General features: G+C 47.2%; 1 protein-coding gene across 1 annotated transcript; it reads right to left on the bottom strand.

Moving 5' to 3' along the window:
- LOC110431051 (ATP-dependent zinc metalloprotease FTSH 1, chloroplastic) lies at positions 10563-14228 on the bottom strand. Its single transcript, XM_021449630.1, has 5 exons — positions 12984-14228; positions 12104-12350; positions 11828-12011; positions 11563-11734; positions 10563-11034 (listed from the first exon to the last, which is right to left on the bottom strand). The coding sequence occupies exons 1-5, from the start codon at positions 14226-14228 to the stop codon at positions 10813-10815; spliced, it is 2070 nt and encodes a 689-aa protein (XP_021305305.1). The 3' UTR covers positions 10563-10812.

Below are 16426 nucleotides of genomic sequence, written 5' to 3' on the forward strand. Positions count from 1 at the left end.
TTGATGAAGCTTGAACATATAGGGCGTGTTTGGAACCTTGGCCAACGCTAGCCAGGCCGGCCCAGGGCGCAATAGTGCTTGTTTGGTAATCTTGCATGTGGTCCTACCTTGGCCCAATGAAGCCAGCCGTACGCTCCAGGCCCGTGTAGCCTTGAACGACCGAGACGCTCGTTCATTCGAGGCCAGGCCTGAGCCAGCCGAGTGGAGCTCGCGGACGTGGGCTTGGATGGCCCCCGGTGGCCACCGTATATAAGTCACCCGTCACCGCCCGGCTAGGGTTCCTAGCTACTGTTCACTTCCCCCCTACCGCGCCGCCGCTCCTGAGCGCTCTCTCCCGTTCCCCTTCCTCGCGTTCCCCTTCCTCCCAGTGTCCCAGCGGCGACGGCTACCACCGTCGGCGGATCTGGTAAGGCAAGCAGGCTGGTGAGCATGCCTCGAATCCTTCCTCCTCCTATGTTGGCCTCGGTTCATGGTGCTGTAACCTCGATTCATCACAGTTTTATTCGGTTTTAGTGTTGAGTCTAGGGTAATGGTCGATGATGGTAATGGTTCTGGGTGGCGCACTATTTGGTGTCGCAGCCGTTCCTCTAAAATTGGTTAGGGTTGTAGTCATACTGCTGTTGTGTTCACTGATTTGGTCTCCCAAACCCTCGGTTGTTCACTGATGTGGCTAAAGTTCATCCCTTTTCTCGTGGATCTGGGTGGCGCACATGTTTGTGACGTAGCTGATCCACTCTGATTTGCTCTTGTATGTGCTAATTGTCTTGCATTGTTTGTATAGCGTAATGGATCCAGTGGTCAGGCGTCGTCAGGTTGCTCGTAGGGGCGCTGCCGTGGTGGCTGTGATCTGTGCGTGGGTATTTCTCAGGTTCAGGCGGCTTACCAGGTCTAGGGAGGGGATTAGTTTCGGTCCACTGACCCATAGAGACAGAGAGAGAGCTGCCAACCTCAGGTTCATCTATCGTAGCTCTGATCGCCGCTGTCTGGAGGTCATTAGGATGAGCAGGGAACCCTTCTTCCAGCTTTGTCGCTTGTTTCGGGACAGGGCTCTCCTTAGGGACAGTTGGCACACTGCCATTGAAGAGCAAGTGGCAATGTTTCTGCTGATTGTCGGCCACAACCAGAGATTCAGGGTACTTCCACCAATCTTTAGGAGATCCCTTGAAACCATCAGCAGGTACTTTCATGAGGTCATGTTTGCAGTTGGTGAGTTAAGGAATGAGATGATTAGAGCCCCCTCACTTGGTGTTCATCCCAAAATTGCAAGGAGCAGGAGATGGAACCCATTCTTCAAGGTAGTTGTTCATTGGCATTAGGTTCATTGTAGCCAATTAGGTCATTGTTGTGCCTAATCTGTTGTTTGTTTAGGATTGCATCGCTGCCATTGATGGAACTCATGTGCTAGCAAGAGTTCCATCAAGTGAGAGGGCAGCTTTCATGGGGAGGAAGCACACTACCACACAGAATGTACTTGCATGTGTCAACTGGGATCTTAGATTCACCTATGTATTGGCTGGCTGGGAAGGTTCTGCTCATGATGCCCGTATCCTTGTTGATGCTTTGGCAAGAGAGGATGGACTTAGGATCCCGCAAGGTATCAGCTTGTTTGCATATGTTCCATCCTATCTAGATTAGGTTATCATCCATAGTTCTAATCAGTGTCTGTATCCTTGCTTTTTAGGAAAATTCTGTCTTGTGGATGTTGGGTATGCAGTGAGACCTGGTTTCCTACCACTATATCGAGGAGTCAGGTATCACCTTAGGGAGTATGGTGTTCGAAGGCCAGAGAATCCTAGAGAGCTCTTCAACCTTAGGCATTCTTCCCTTAGGGTCACTGTTGAGAGAGGGTTTGGTTCTTTGAAGGGTAGGTTCAGGATCTTGGACAACAAGCCTCATCATCCTTACAAGACTCAAGTGAAGCTTGTACTTGCTTGTTGTATTCTGCACAACTAGATCATCACCTTTGGGCATGATGACATGATTCCTAATCCAGAGGACTGGGAGCCCAATCCAGTCAATCACCATGGACCTGGTGACAATGCTGAATACAATGCAGCTTGGGTGGCACAAAGGGATGAATGGGCCCAGCAGATGTGGCTGACTAGGAATGGGGCCAATTAGATTGTGTTCACTCAGTAGTATGACCTGTGGACCTCTTGTACCATTTCAATTTCTTAGAACTGAGACCATTACCTTAGGCAATGATGCATGTCTGTAATGTTGGAACTTTTGTTGTGTTCTTTTTTCATGTTCTCCCTCATGTTGACACTTATTTCATTTGTGTTCTGTGATGTTTATCCATTTATGTATTCATCATGTATGTCAAAGACATGGCTGGTTTAGAGGATTTCAACATCTTTGGTGAGGAGATGCAGCCTCTTGTGATCGATGATGAGCAGCAGCCCCCCCCCACAGCACGGTAATGGAGCATCTCCCCGCCTGAACTGGACACCTCTAATGTCTGCCCGTATCCTCGAGAAGTGCTCCAAGCTAGTTTCTCAAGGGCTAAGGACTGACAAGGGGTTCAAGGATGTGCAGCTCAATGCTGTGGCAAAGGATCTCCAGGAGTTCATGCACCAGCCTGTGACCCACACCCAGGTGTACAACCATCTGCACAAGTGGCGTGCCAAGTGGATCAGGATTTGCAGGTTGAAGGACTTGAGTGGGGCTCTTTGGGATGAAGGATTGTGCATGATCACCATGGACCCTGAGCACTACAATGGTCATGTCAAAGTAAGTAAAGTTGAAGTTACCAGTCTTTTTTCAGTTTCAGCGCTGCACTGGTCATTTTCTTAGCTTCTGATTGCTACTGTTCTAACTTTTGCAGGATCATCCAAAGGATGCTGAGTTTCTGAATGTTCCAATTATCAACAACCACTACATGCAGGATATCTTTGGTGGTGGAGTTGCAATGGGGAGGTTTGCAATGGGCTCGCAGGAACCACTCGGCCAGGCACCAGAACCAGAAACCATTGATCTAGAAAGTCCTAGAGAGACTGTCAACAAGGCCGATGGATCTTCTAAGAGGACTGACAGGGGCAAGTTTGTTGTGAGTGAGTGTAGCAACTCAGGCAAGAGGAAGAGGGCCTTCAATGAAGATGATGCAGCCCTCTTGAGTGGACTGGCTGAATCTGTCAGGGGTTTTGGGGCTGCTCTAACTGAGGGTAACAATAATGAGGCTGCCACTGGGATTTATGAAGCAGTGATGGATGTTCCAGGATTTGCAAGGGCAGATTTGATGGTGTGCCTGAACTATCTCATGAAGGACAAGGCATCAGCTCTGGTGTTCATTCAGATGAGGATTGATGACAAGGCACTCTGGCTGGCTCAACATTTGGCCGAGGTGATGGCCAAGAGCGGCACCCAGTGAAGATCAGACAGAGGACAAGGGGTGGCTGACCTATTTGACAACACAGAAATGGGATCCATTCCAATTTTGACTATCCTGACATGAGATGTAACTTTAGGTTAGATGTAAGATAAATAAGATAAGGGTTGACTTATCATTTTTCTAAGGGTAGTTATGATAGATGCCAACTAGGTGTTAGTTGCTTATCATAGCTACAGGATCCATTCGATGTTGTCATTGAAAAACAGTTGTAACATTCTCTGTTCTTCAATTATTGTGACTTGCTTTCATTGTGTGCTCTTCTTTGATGTGATTTGATTTCATCAGATGGCATGATTATTCAGTACTACATGTAGCGTTGGTCCACTGCTTATTTGGTTTTAAAATTGTGTAGATAAAGAACCAGGCCTATGCTGTCTTCGAGAGGTTCAACCCAGGTGTGTACAAAACATGGCCTGAGTGCAACAGAGAGATATCCACATACAAAGGCAATTTGTACCAAGGCTATCCAACTTATGATCAAGCTGTTGAAGCCTTTGAGAATTACCAGAAGTACAAAAAATGGGCAAATAGCGTTGGTGCAGGAGTTGAAGAAGTGGTCAAAGCAAAGGAGGAGGTGAAGAATGGCCCTATCATCGGCAACAGGCTGCGAACAACCATCTCCAAGAAAGACGTCATCATTGCAGCTTTGGTTGTAATTATTTTTGTACAACTGATTGTCATCTTCAAGTACTGATGACTAATGTAATTTGAACCTTATTTAGTTTAATCCAAAAACTTGCATGTACTGTACAATGGTATGTAATCTGAGACCTTTATTTAATCATCATCCAAAAACTGGCATCAGGTAGCAAACACAAGCAAAACAGTGGACAAATAGCACACAAACCATACATCAACCATAGCAGTAAGATCCACAGAAGTCTTAATTTACATAAAAAGTGCACCAAAGATTTGGGCACAACCAAAATTGCCAAACTTTGGCATTCTTCTGAGCACCAGTTCATCAGAACTAACTTGCATGCTACTACCATCAGTCCTAACCAGGAGCTAAGTTCTTCTACCATAAGGACAAGTGAACCAAGATCATCATCACAAACTAGAACTACTACCATCTACACCGAAAATATCAGCAGGATGTCCCAACAAGATGCACCACCACTTGTCGACATCCTTGTACCTCGTACTGCATTAGATTAGAGCTTCACCACAAGCACCGCCACCAGGAAGATGATGAGTCCGATGAGGTTGTACACCAGAAACATGCTCCAGCTCTTATCAGCGGTTGCGAATGCCACCCTGCGCTCATAGCGGGAGCACAACTGCTCAGCCAACCTCTTGGTGCGCTCAGTTTCTTCTTTCAGCTTATCCTTCTCCTTGACCTGCTTCTCAACATTCTTGTATGCTTCAATGAGAGCATCGTGGGCAGCAACTTGAACATCTCTAGTTGCCTTCACTTCACGCCATAGCTTCTTGAATGCGGCCTGCACACGGACCGGCCATGGATCATCAAGCCACTCCACGTACCCACACTGCTGCGAAGTCTACATAATTGAGTACAATGTCAAAAAGAAATGCATAAAGACAATTGACCAAATAGAACAAATTAACATAAGTTTTAGTTCAATCAAACCTCCAGTCCACATCCCAGGAAGCGCCTTCCGGTGTTCTTGCCTCCCCAGCACTGCTTCATCACTGTATAACACCCATGCTCGCACTTGCCAACACTCAGGGTACCAAGCCCTCCCCAATCTTGGACAGGGAGACCGATTGGAGGCGCACCAAAGCTCGATGCCTAAATCGATTTGGGGAAACAACAAAGTTGGCACTATTAATCTACAAAACGCCCAAAACTAACCATGAATAGTAAGAAATGTACAGGCAATCGCCACTTGGACCTTCTAATCGTTCGATTTGACAAAAAAATCGGGGGAAATCGAAACCCTAGAACTACGTTGGGGGATTAGGGTTCGCTACTTACATCCGAACCGGAGTGAGAGTCCTCCGTGAAGGCCGAGGTGTCGCCGGAGGTTAGAGGAGGAATCGTCGAGGATGCGCTCCTCGAAGGCGACGCCGGCGACGACGGAGGTCCCGAAGGCTTCGAGCAGCACTCGCATCCAGGACCGCCGGTGCACGGCTCCAGCTTCACCTGCGGCTGCAGCGTGACCTCCATCACGCGCTGAGAAGTGGACTCGTCGCTCATGGCGGCAGCAACGAGGAGACGAGGGCGAGCGAGAGTGGGAGTGAGGAAGAAGACGGCGTGCGTTTCGGTGAAGAGGAGATGAGGGAGACGGTGACCGATTCGGTGTGAGTGGTGAGCGGTGCGGGGGGCTGCCGGGCCTTTTGTACGGCCGCGGGGGTAACCAACACCGCTGGGCCGGCCTGGTTACTGTACCCAGTGTGGCCATGAAACCAAACAACGGCGACTTAGCTACAAATGGGCTGGCAGCGAGTCTGGACACGAAACCAAACAAAAACTTAGTCGGGCCTGACTCATTTAGCACATAAACCAAACAAGTGGCCATGGCTACATTTGCACAGGCCAATATTGGCCAGGCCAGATTGGGCTAGCCAGGCCAACTTAGGCCAGAATCCAAACACACCCATATATACTGGTATTGAAAAGTATTGTATGCTGATTTGTTATGAAAAACAAAAACACTTTAGAATGACTGAAAAAGCTATAGCAATAAATTCAAGCGAACATGAACAAGAGAAACGGAACCCATGGGAGGCGCACGACCACGGAGAAATGGAATGGCCTCGCTTCCTGTAAATCCTGTTCCTGCACGGCTGCGCGCGACCGACGAGAAGCGCCGCCGCCTGCGCTCCCACCGATACGAATCAGAGGTGTCGGCGTTCCCATGTTCTGTTTCCAAATTAAAATTTCAGGAATCTAATGTTTAATTTCCACGACGTTCTGTCTTTGCAAGCAATGAGTCAAATTTCACTGATTTTGATCAATCAAATCTTAAAATATGTATTCACATGCACCATGCAAGATAGGTGCAAAGGCCAGCCGGCAACACATATTCATGGAGGATTCAATGAAATTAACTCGATGCTTTTTTTTTTATATAAATGAACTTGGGTAAGTTACACAGAAAGCTTAACCTATGACAAAAACTAAAACACCTTTGCGTGTCCACGTGGATGTAGACTTATGTGTGAAAATGACTACATTGTACTTGTTTTCAAATACAATTTGTAAACATATCTACCCAATTGCGGACCAATATAGATGCATATCATTTTATTTGCAGTTTGCAGACGAGGGAACCAGCAGCTGGTGGAGTCAATGATGTGGACGGTCTAACAACGCGTCATTGGTGCTGGTGGGTGTAGCGTGTTGAAGCACGTAGCAACATTATCCCAAATATTATTACATGACGATACTTCCTCTTACTCTAAATATTTGTCGTTTGCGTTTCTCAAGAAAAACTTTGATGTAAATAATTAGTATTATTTGAAAGTTTTTTTAATCTAGTTTTTTTAATAAATTTATTTAGAGATATAGATGTTACACGTATTTTCTATAAAAATGAGTAAAATTTATGGCACACTAATAACATCGATTATTTTGGGACTAAGAAAGTACTAATATTAGGTGCTCATTAGTCATTAGAACTCGGAGGCTTTGATAGCAAAAAAAAGGGACTTGGTGTTTGCTTCAAGGATCCGTCTATACAAATATTTAAAAATTCATACCTTTAAAGCTATATTGTGAAGAGAAAACCAATATTAGAAAACCCTGTGTGAAACAATTGTCGCATGTTTTTAACTCATCCAAACATGCCAAACCCACGAGAAAAATGCATCGTATAAATATAAAAGCGGACATATAAATAGAAGAAGAAAGGACCGTGAACTGAGTGCAGCTCAACTAGTTCTTTCTATAGATGAGTCTCGTAAAGAGAAGATATCTAAATTTAGATTATGTTTCTCTTGATACTTAAAATAGCTCTTTTTTATAGTTACTCTGTTGAAAACTGTATGTATTATATTAGAGACTCATTTTAGATTTAGATTTTCCAACGAGTCTTGTATCGGAGACAGCCTTAGAGCAACTCCAAGAGAAGAGCTATCCATGTTATGTATTCTATATTTGGCTATTTTGGGAGAGAAAAGAGAGTCCAATAGCTATTGTATTTGGTTTGCTAAAATAGCAAGCCATCTATCCCGGAGTTCTCGCATGGTAAATATGGCTTGCATGTCCCGCTAGCCATATGATTTGCCATATAGAAAGACTGTTGGAGATTTTTGCTTTTTACATGATTTTCTATTTTAGAGGTTGGCTAAATCTTGAATTTAGCCATCCATTTTTACCAACTCTCTTGGAGTTGCTCTTAGTGTATATGATCTGCCATTTTTTAGGAAGGGTATATATATATATGATCTGCTGGGTTTCGGAGGCCCTTGTAGGAAAAAGAAAAGGGATATTCTTTGCCTATTGGGCTGTTATTTAGAGGCCCACGCGGCCCATCAACGACTTCCGCTAGCACTAACCTAGTAGTCGTACAGCTACAGGCACACAGCAACAGCAGCCGTCGCCTCTCATTCCCTACTACTAGTTGCTTTGCTTCTCTCTTGTTGCTGTCGTCAAGCTCCCGCCCCGCTGCCTGAAATTTCTGGCCGTCGGTCATCAACTCGCATCGCAACTGGGACTGGGAGCAGCAGAAATCGGTCGCCCTTGTCCTTGTCTTCTCTGCTCTGCTCCCAATTTCCTGTTGGGAATCTATCTCCATTTTCTCTGGTGATTGGGAGTACCAGTAGTAGTTGGAGCAGCGCAGCAGAGAGCGTGTTGGTCAACTTCAACCAAGCCCCTCCCGAGCTTCAAGCATGGAAGCAGCAAGGGGTGGCCCATCCAGCGCGTCCTCCGTCCGGCGGCGGCGTCTACGGCTACGGCTCGCTCAAGGATTGGTTGTTGAACTGGCGACCGACGGCCACAGTATCCAACACCATCAGCGTACACCAGCAGCGGCAGCAAGTCAGGATCAGGATCAGGTACCACCCTATCCAACACCTACACTACACGTCCGGTCCGGATCCGGGGCCTCTCACCTGTCCTCCTATGACCATCGCCTGCTCAACGCGCTCGTCCTGGAAGAAAGAGCGGAGGAGCTCGCGAAAGAGAGAGCGGAGGAGCTCTGGGGCGCCTCCAAGGGCCAATCCTTCTGTGGCGGCGACGTCAGTGCGCTGGAGAGTTGGCTCATGGTACTGTGGACGTCGGCTGGGTGCTCTGCATCGCCGACGACGCGTCTGCCGCCGCATGCAGCGGCAGGGGGCCTGTGGCACCTCTCCAGTGCCATCGTGCAGCTAGCGTGACTACACAGGGACGAGGTGGATCCAGGCTCTCACCGTGATCATGCGCACCATCCTCCGAGCTCCCTTTCGGCTGTGGTTTGTCTGACCTCTACATTGTGCTCGAGGAAGAGGAACCTGCGACTGCGATGGAGCAGGAACAGGAACAGGATCCGGATCAGCTCCAGTTGACCCGCGCACGGTTTGCCGAGGCAGCCATCTTGAGAATGCTCCCTTTTGTTGATGCCATAGCTGCTTCCAGTGCCAGTGCCGGTTGTGATATCATCCTCGCCGTCGGTGCCAACGCCAACCGAGAGGCTAGAGGCACTCCTGAACCATGCGTCCGTGACGCCCTGTCTAACGCCTCGTCCGGTATCCAGCTATGGCTGCATTCGGCATCCTCTGCAGAAGCTAAGCAGGAAAGCGATGAGGTGCTCGCTCTCCTGGCAGCTAAAGAGAAGAGATTGGATGAGGCCATCTGGAACATCATGGAGGGCATCAGGGCTCGCATCCTGTATCGCCACCGGACGACAAAGCTCTGTGGGGGTGCTCAAAGCCCAGAGGGATCACCTGACATTGTTAGGGTCACCCGGTCCCTAATAAACCACATTAGATTTCTGTGGGGTAATGAGAAGCCAATGAGGCACATTGTTCGTGCAGCAGCTGACCATGGCGACTATGTCCCTGATTATGACAGAATCAGCTGTTTCCTTTCACTTTCAGAACAAGACATGAGCACTGACGAACCTTTTGTCAGCCTGACGCTGGAGATGGTCTCTTGTTTAGAAGACAAGCTTGCCAATAGATCAGAATCGTTCCGAAGCCATGGCCTCAGGGTCTTGTTCTTGATCAACAACACACGCTTCATATGGCAGCAGCTTCATCCATTGCTGCTCGGTATGGAGTACCATATGTCTTTGCTTGCTCAAAGAATTGAGGACTACATACAGAGGTATCTGCAAGTGTCGTGGGCGCCAGTGGTGTCGAGCCTGTATTATGTACCACCACCGCTTTGCTTTGGAAGAATCAATAATAATAACTCCTGCCTGCCTAGATTCGAATTGGAATTTCAGAAAACCTACTTTGCCCAAAAGTTATGGAAGGTGCCGGATCCTGAGCTCAGGAGAAGGCTGCGGCAAGCTGTCACCGAGAGAGTGGTTTCAGGCTTCACAGAGTACTTGGAACATGACAACAACAGCACTCCATCCCCAAGGGTCACTCTCACTCCACTGGAGCTGGAACACAAGCTGCAAGAGCTATTCGAAGGATGAACAAGTGTCTGCACTGCTGCTTCAGGGCAATTCGCTTCTGAAGCTGTGTCCGACAGAAGGCTAATGCATTTTATGATTTATTGGACCATCCTAATACCTTTTGCACTTCTTCAATAATAGATCTGGAAGAGAAATATGTCAATATCTTTTGTCTTGAACCAGCATATAAGTCATTTTCATACGCTCTTGTTTCTGCCACTTGATTTTCATCTCACCAGAAGTACTGTCGTATTTAACAACTTTCTGGAATAGTGAAAGACTGCTGGAATAGTATTTGAGAATTTCTCAGTGTGTCCTTATTCTGCACCCAAATCTACCCCTATAGATGTGGATTCAAGTGATTTCAACAATATCCAGACAAGACCTGAGATGGAAGCTGTGGCTATCCATCCAAGTCATCTACTCATATGTTCTTATTAATTCTTGTTTTTCTTTTACAAAGTCTCTGTCCCTGTCAAACAAACCTGTACGAAGCGAAAAAGTGAAGCTTTACAGGCAGCATTCACTTTTCTAAACTCCAAAACAAAAACTTGTTAGGGTGCAGGAAAAATTTAAAATCATCGCAACATGTCTAAATTTTACTTGTCCATTTATACGCAGTCAGATAAATATAGCCCAGTAGCATGAGATGAGCATATCTATTTTCACTGGAGACAGGTCAACCGTGTGCTATAATTGTAAGCAGTGACATTTTACTTGCTCAAAGTCAGTAGATGCTTTTTACAATCAGCTAGTGCTATACAGGTATGCAAAAACATCTTTGGCTACATCAATGTGGTTCCTACAAGCTGGGCTCTCCATTTCCCTTTGTGATTGCTCTCGCACAAATCACTCAAAAGCATATACACTGCGACGAGCTAGCTAGCCGTACGCCTTGTGATATCTCAATTCTCAAGCGACAAACAACTCAGCCTGGCCGTCAATGAACAAGCTCATGAACTCCTCCCCGTCCACAGTCTCCTTCTCGATCAGGAGTTGAGCGAGCTTGTGGAGGATGTCAATGTGCGTGGTGATGATCTGCGTTGCTCTAGAGTAGGCCTTCTCCACGAGTTCCCTCACCTCAGCATCCACAACATCAGCAGTTGCCATCGAGTAGTCCTTCTGGCTCGACATCTGTGAAAACAAATGTGAATATTTGTCTGAACTCTTCAAATTTGTGCTAGGAAATGTGAACACTTGTCAGACTACTATTCTGACTGGCTAAGAGTTAGCCAGGGAAATTCTGAGAAGAAAAAGCTAATGTAGATGAGATATTTCAATGTTAGGCAGGGCAACCAGGGTCGCAGCAGCCACACAAAATGGGATACGTGCCTATTCACAGTTTCACACAGTTGGTACAGACCGATGATGACAGAATTGGCAGTATACAAGTGGCGTGTTATGCAAACACATTAGATGGGGATCCGGGTTACAGTGGTCAACAAAAGGTAAGTAGGCACTACAGAACATGTAGAAAATGACCTTTCCTAGATGCTGGTGGAAATTTCTGGGAACCAAGCAAATGGAGACAAGCATTGTTGAGCACATATGCTGGCATTGTTGAAGTTTGCATGCATAGTTCTTCGGTTCATTTATACATGTTCTTGATTTTCAGGCTAAAATAATTATTCTTGCAAGTCCATTTCAGTTATAGTGGCATACCTGTTGCCCCAAGAAAGGGTTTCCACCAGGTCCCCCAATCGCAACTTGGCCGATCTTCTTACTGAATCCAAATCTTTCGACCATTTGTCTTGCGACACGTGACACTTGCATAAAATCGTTGGAAGCTCCTGTTGTCACATTTTCTTGGCCAAAGATCACCTCTTCAGCAACCCTGCAAACCATGAGATTAGCTCACACATCCATCACTATGCGCAAGAACAACAATCAATGATGCAGAAATGAACAAACATTTCAGAAAGAGCACCTGCCACCAAGGGCTACAGCCATTTGGTTCTCAAGATAGCTCCTGCTGTACAATCCAGATTCTAGCCTTTCTTCGCTTGGGGCAAAGAATGTGAGTCCACCAGCCTGTCCACGAGGAATGATGGAAATCTTGGCTACTGGATCATACTCTGGCATGAGGGCGCCAACAAGGGCATGACCAGCCTCTACAAATTCCAAAGTTGAAAAACACATTAGGAACCAGAGCCCCACAACCAGAGTCAAACTTCTGGTTATAATATAATTTGACAACATTTACCATGGTAAGCGACAAGCCTCTTCTTCTCCTCAGAAACAACAGCATTTTTCTTCTCGGGGCCAGCAATGATTCTCTCAAGAGCATCAGAGATCTCATCCTTGCTAATTTCCTTAAGATCACGGCGAGCAGCAAGGATGGCAGCCTCATTCATGAGGTTTTGGAGGTCAGCACCAGTGAAACCAGGAGTCCTTCTAGCAATTTTCTCAAAGTCGACATCTTTTGCCAAAGCCTTTCCTCGGGAGTGAACCTATTTGATAAAACATGACTTGTGAGCTCAAGTATACATTTAAAATGATCCCAGGACGCTGGAAAAAAAACAAGGATTTTTTAATGACTTTGTGCATGCTACTACAGCTTGTACCTGCAAAGGTTAGCAGGAGTAGATGGAGATATATTAAGGGCATAACGCTTGGAAATTGGAACTTACAAAGCTAGTAAACAACACATGTTCTAATCAAGGATATGAACCGATAGAACTATGGTGTTGGTAGATTTAACAAATCACCCTTATGACTTTAATGACATACATTTCTAGGGTAGCCAACTGCCAAATAGGTAGCCTCATTTCCACTAAGGAAATTAGTTATGACCCAGCATCTTATAACACACTAAGAAGATGTGGAGCGTCTCCAGCGTCCAGGCTAACTATTGCATAGATTCAATTTTTCATCTGTGTTTGTCAATTTCCATGCAAGGAAGTACCCTTTTCTAGACTAAGTGCATCAATGTCACTTAACCAATGCAAGTATCTTCAGTCGCAGGAGTTCTAAGCAGGTTTATAAATAAGTTCATCAACACTAATAGTAGTTCAGAAGCATATTAACAGCTGCTAGCAAAGCACAAATTTACTGGTTAGTAGCAAAAGGTGTTCATCACTGACCTCAAGAATCTTGACGCGCCCTGCAACATCTGGCCTGTCAACGGTGACCTGCCTATCGAACCTCCCTGGCCGGAGGAGTGCCGAGTCCAGCACATCAGGCCTATTGGTGGCGGCAAGCACAATGACACCGCTGTTGCCAGCGAAGCCATCCATCTCCGTCAAGAGCTGATTAATGGTCTGCTCCCTCTCGTCATTACCCCCACCAAGTCCGGCACCACGCTGCCTCCCGACGGCATCAATCTCATCAATGAAGACAATGCAGGGCGCCTTGGCCTTGGCCTTCTCGAAGAGGTCGCGCACCCTGGAGGCACCGACACCGACGAAGAGCTCGACGAACTCAGAGGCCGCGCAGGAGAAGAAGGGCACCCCAGCCTCCCCAGCGACGGCACGCGCGAGGAGGGTCTTCCCAGTCCCAGGCGGACCAACGAGGAGGCACCCCTTGGGGATCTTGGCTCCGAGCGCGGTGTACTTATCGGGGTTCTTAAGGAAATCAACGACCTCCTGCAGCTCGAGCTTGGCCTGGTCCGCACCAGCGACGTCGAGGAACGTGACGCCCGTCTCAGGCACCTCCTGGAACTTGCTCTTGGAGCGGCCGAAGTCCATGGGCCCGCCGAGCCCGCCGGGGCCAGCGCCAGGCCCGCCCTGCGCGCGGCGGAAGAGGAAGAAGAGGCCCGCGAAGGCGAGGAACGGGAAGAGGAGGTTGCCGACGAAGGCGACGAAGCCGCCGGGGCCAGCGGACTCGCCCTCGGAGACGGAGATGTCGACGCCGTTGGTGGCGAGGATGTCAATGAGGTCCGGGTCGTTGGGGACCACCACGGTGGCGCGGCGGCCGTCGACGGCCGTCAGCTGGAGCAGGCCCCCGTCCTTGGTGAAGCGCACGCGCTCGACTTTTCCCCGCTTGACGGCGGACAAGAACTCGCTGTACCGCCACTGCGCGCCCTCGGGGAGGTCGGAGGCCGCCGCGGAGGGCTTGGGGGCTGTCAGGAGGGAGGTGGAGAAGGGATTGGCGGTCGGCGTGGGCGCCTCGGCCTGGAGCTCGGGCGCGGGAGCCGGAGCCGGGGGAACCGGGGCGGGGGTAGGCGCGTCGGCGGCGAGCGCGGGCGAGGCCGCGAGAGCGAGGAGCGCCGCACCCGTGGGGAGGGGCTTGGCGAGAGGGAGCCGCGGCGGGCGGAGGGAGGAAGGCTTGGGCTTTGGGAGCGAGGCGGTGATGAGGAGGTGGGAGGACGACACCGACGGCGGCGCCATGGCTGATGAGTAGATAGTTCTTGCCTTCTTGGGGGATGGCCGGGTGGGTGAGGTAGAGGTACTGAGGTGGGAGGCGGGACCGGGAGAAAGGGGAGAGCTTGGGGAGATGAGATATAGGGGAAGGGAAGTGAGCGATGGTTTGCCGATTGACGTGGAGACGACGACGGCCATAGATCGCGCCCTGCTATCTGGAGGCAGGGAAAGCGCGACTTGGACACTCACTTGTTCAGAGTTTGCACTCCACGGATGATCCATAGATATTTGGCCACCAAGCTAAGTTCTTCAACTCAAATCCAACACCTCAAGCAGGGGACTGGAAACTTGAGGTTTCAGAACTTTTTGGATTGGTATGGAGGTATGTGCTAGTACGTTTTGAATTGTGTTCTTTTTTCTCCCCTTTTTGTTGTCAAGCTGTTGTTCACTTATTGGAAGATTCTACATGTGGCAAATCTGTGTTCGATTGTTTGTTGCAAAAAAAAAGAACTACCAAAATAGCCAAACAAATTAATTCGAAACAAGCTGCCGCTGCTGCACCTGTATTTTTCTTCTCTCTTAGATCAGTGGTAGCCAGTAGCAGTAGTAGCAGCTGCTGCTGCTCATTTCATGCATGCTGTTACTGATAGCTAGGACAAGAGGACGGCAGCAGATGCTTATTCCTCGAACAACAAATAAATTGCCCCCATTGTTGTTGTTGTTGTTTTTTTTTGCCTCATTGAATTGAAAAAGGCTTATGAAGAAAAAAGATGCGTGCAGCAGCCGTCAATTTTTGTTTGGCTATAGTATAAATTTTGCTAGTTTTTGGATCGAAAAGACATTGACTGAGCAGCGGAGGCAGAGACTGCCACGACAATACATTTTCCACCGGCCACAAATGGAATACAAACAAATTGGGCCGCCTGGGTCAGCAGCCGACTCTGGGCTCCAGGCCACAACATGGGCTTGCCGTTTTAGGCCCATCGATAGCCTATAGGAAGGCCGAATACCTCCTCCGCGCGCCTAGCACCAAAGCAAATGCATTCAGTGTTCACATAATTCCGTTTTGGCTTTCTGTTCTCTTGAGCTCTCGTAGTCGTAGGTAGGTAGAGTACTCCACAATCCTGGTTTCATGTAATCGATGGTGGTATTGCTGAGCTTTATACCAACATTTTTCTGTACATGATTAGGCCCATATCTTGTTTTGTTTATTCCACCTAGCTACTAGTAGGGTTTTACTCTTAACAGGGTTTAGCCCAAGTCTGTAGTGGCATCCGAGGAACTTAATTACCCCGTACAGATGGATGGCCACTAATCCTTTGATGAGTAGTTTCAGTTTCATCAGAATCTGGTGTTTTCTTCTAATGGTAATTCTCGTCTGATGAGACCAACATTGTTCCCATCCAGATTCGTTGGTCATGTTCGCTTAAGCTTATGTGCCGAATCTACTCGTCATTCAGCAGTATTTTTCTCTCACAACAATTTAGCAAGCAATACTTTCAGCCATAACTTTTCAGTAAGAGGCCAAAAGCTCCAGCGCAACGTGGTCTTAAAATTTTGTTTGCTAAGGGCACTCAAAATGCAGACTCTATTATAGAGTCTAAAGTTATTTATTACCTCAGACAACATGGACTTAGAGTCTAAATAAGACTTGGAATCTTATTTTTTTTACCTCTTTCTTCCATAAATATGCTGCCACATCAGCAAAATACCATAAATAATATATAATTAATTGTCTTAGATTTTGTGATATAGTCTTATATTGTGAGTGCCCTAACCGGAAAAAGTATCATCACGCTCTGCCAAAACCATAGGCAGTATATTCCCTTAAAAAATGGCTTGCATTAAAGATGTGTATGTGGAGTTTCAAAGATATCATTACGATGTCATCAAATTACCCAACATAATGTGCCTACCCTAGCCAAAATATATTTATTCTCTTTTAAATCAAATTTGATAGCTAGCTCTCCTAACATATATCTGTTGTTTTCGCTTCTCAAAAAACAACTCTATAGATAGATCGTTGAATTTATTTTTATAATAAGTTTATTTAAAGACACAAATGTTACATGTAATTTCTATAAATCTAGTCAAATTTACGGCATGAAAAAAAAAAGTCAGCTGCTATGCTATATGCATTGGTGTGGCAATATCCGCATGTTGGATGGTGTTTTTCATGTTGCCGCGTCATACATATGGCGCGACAACATTGAATTTTTTAGATT

Source organism: Sorghum bicolor, chromosome 10, assembly GCF_000003195.3.
Source record: "Sorghum bicolor cultivar BTx623 chromosome 10, Sorghum_bicolor_NCBIv3, whole genome shotgun sequence".
NCBI classification, from domain to species: domain Eukaryota; kingdom Viridiplantae; phylum Streptophyta; class Magnoliopsida; order Poales; family Poaceae; genus Sorghum; species Sorghum bicolor.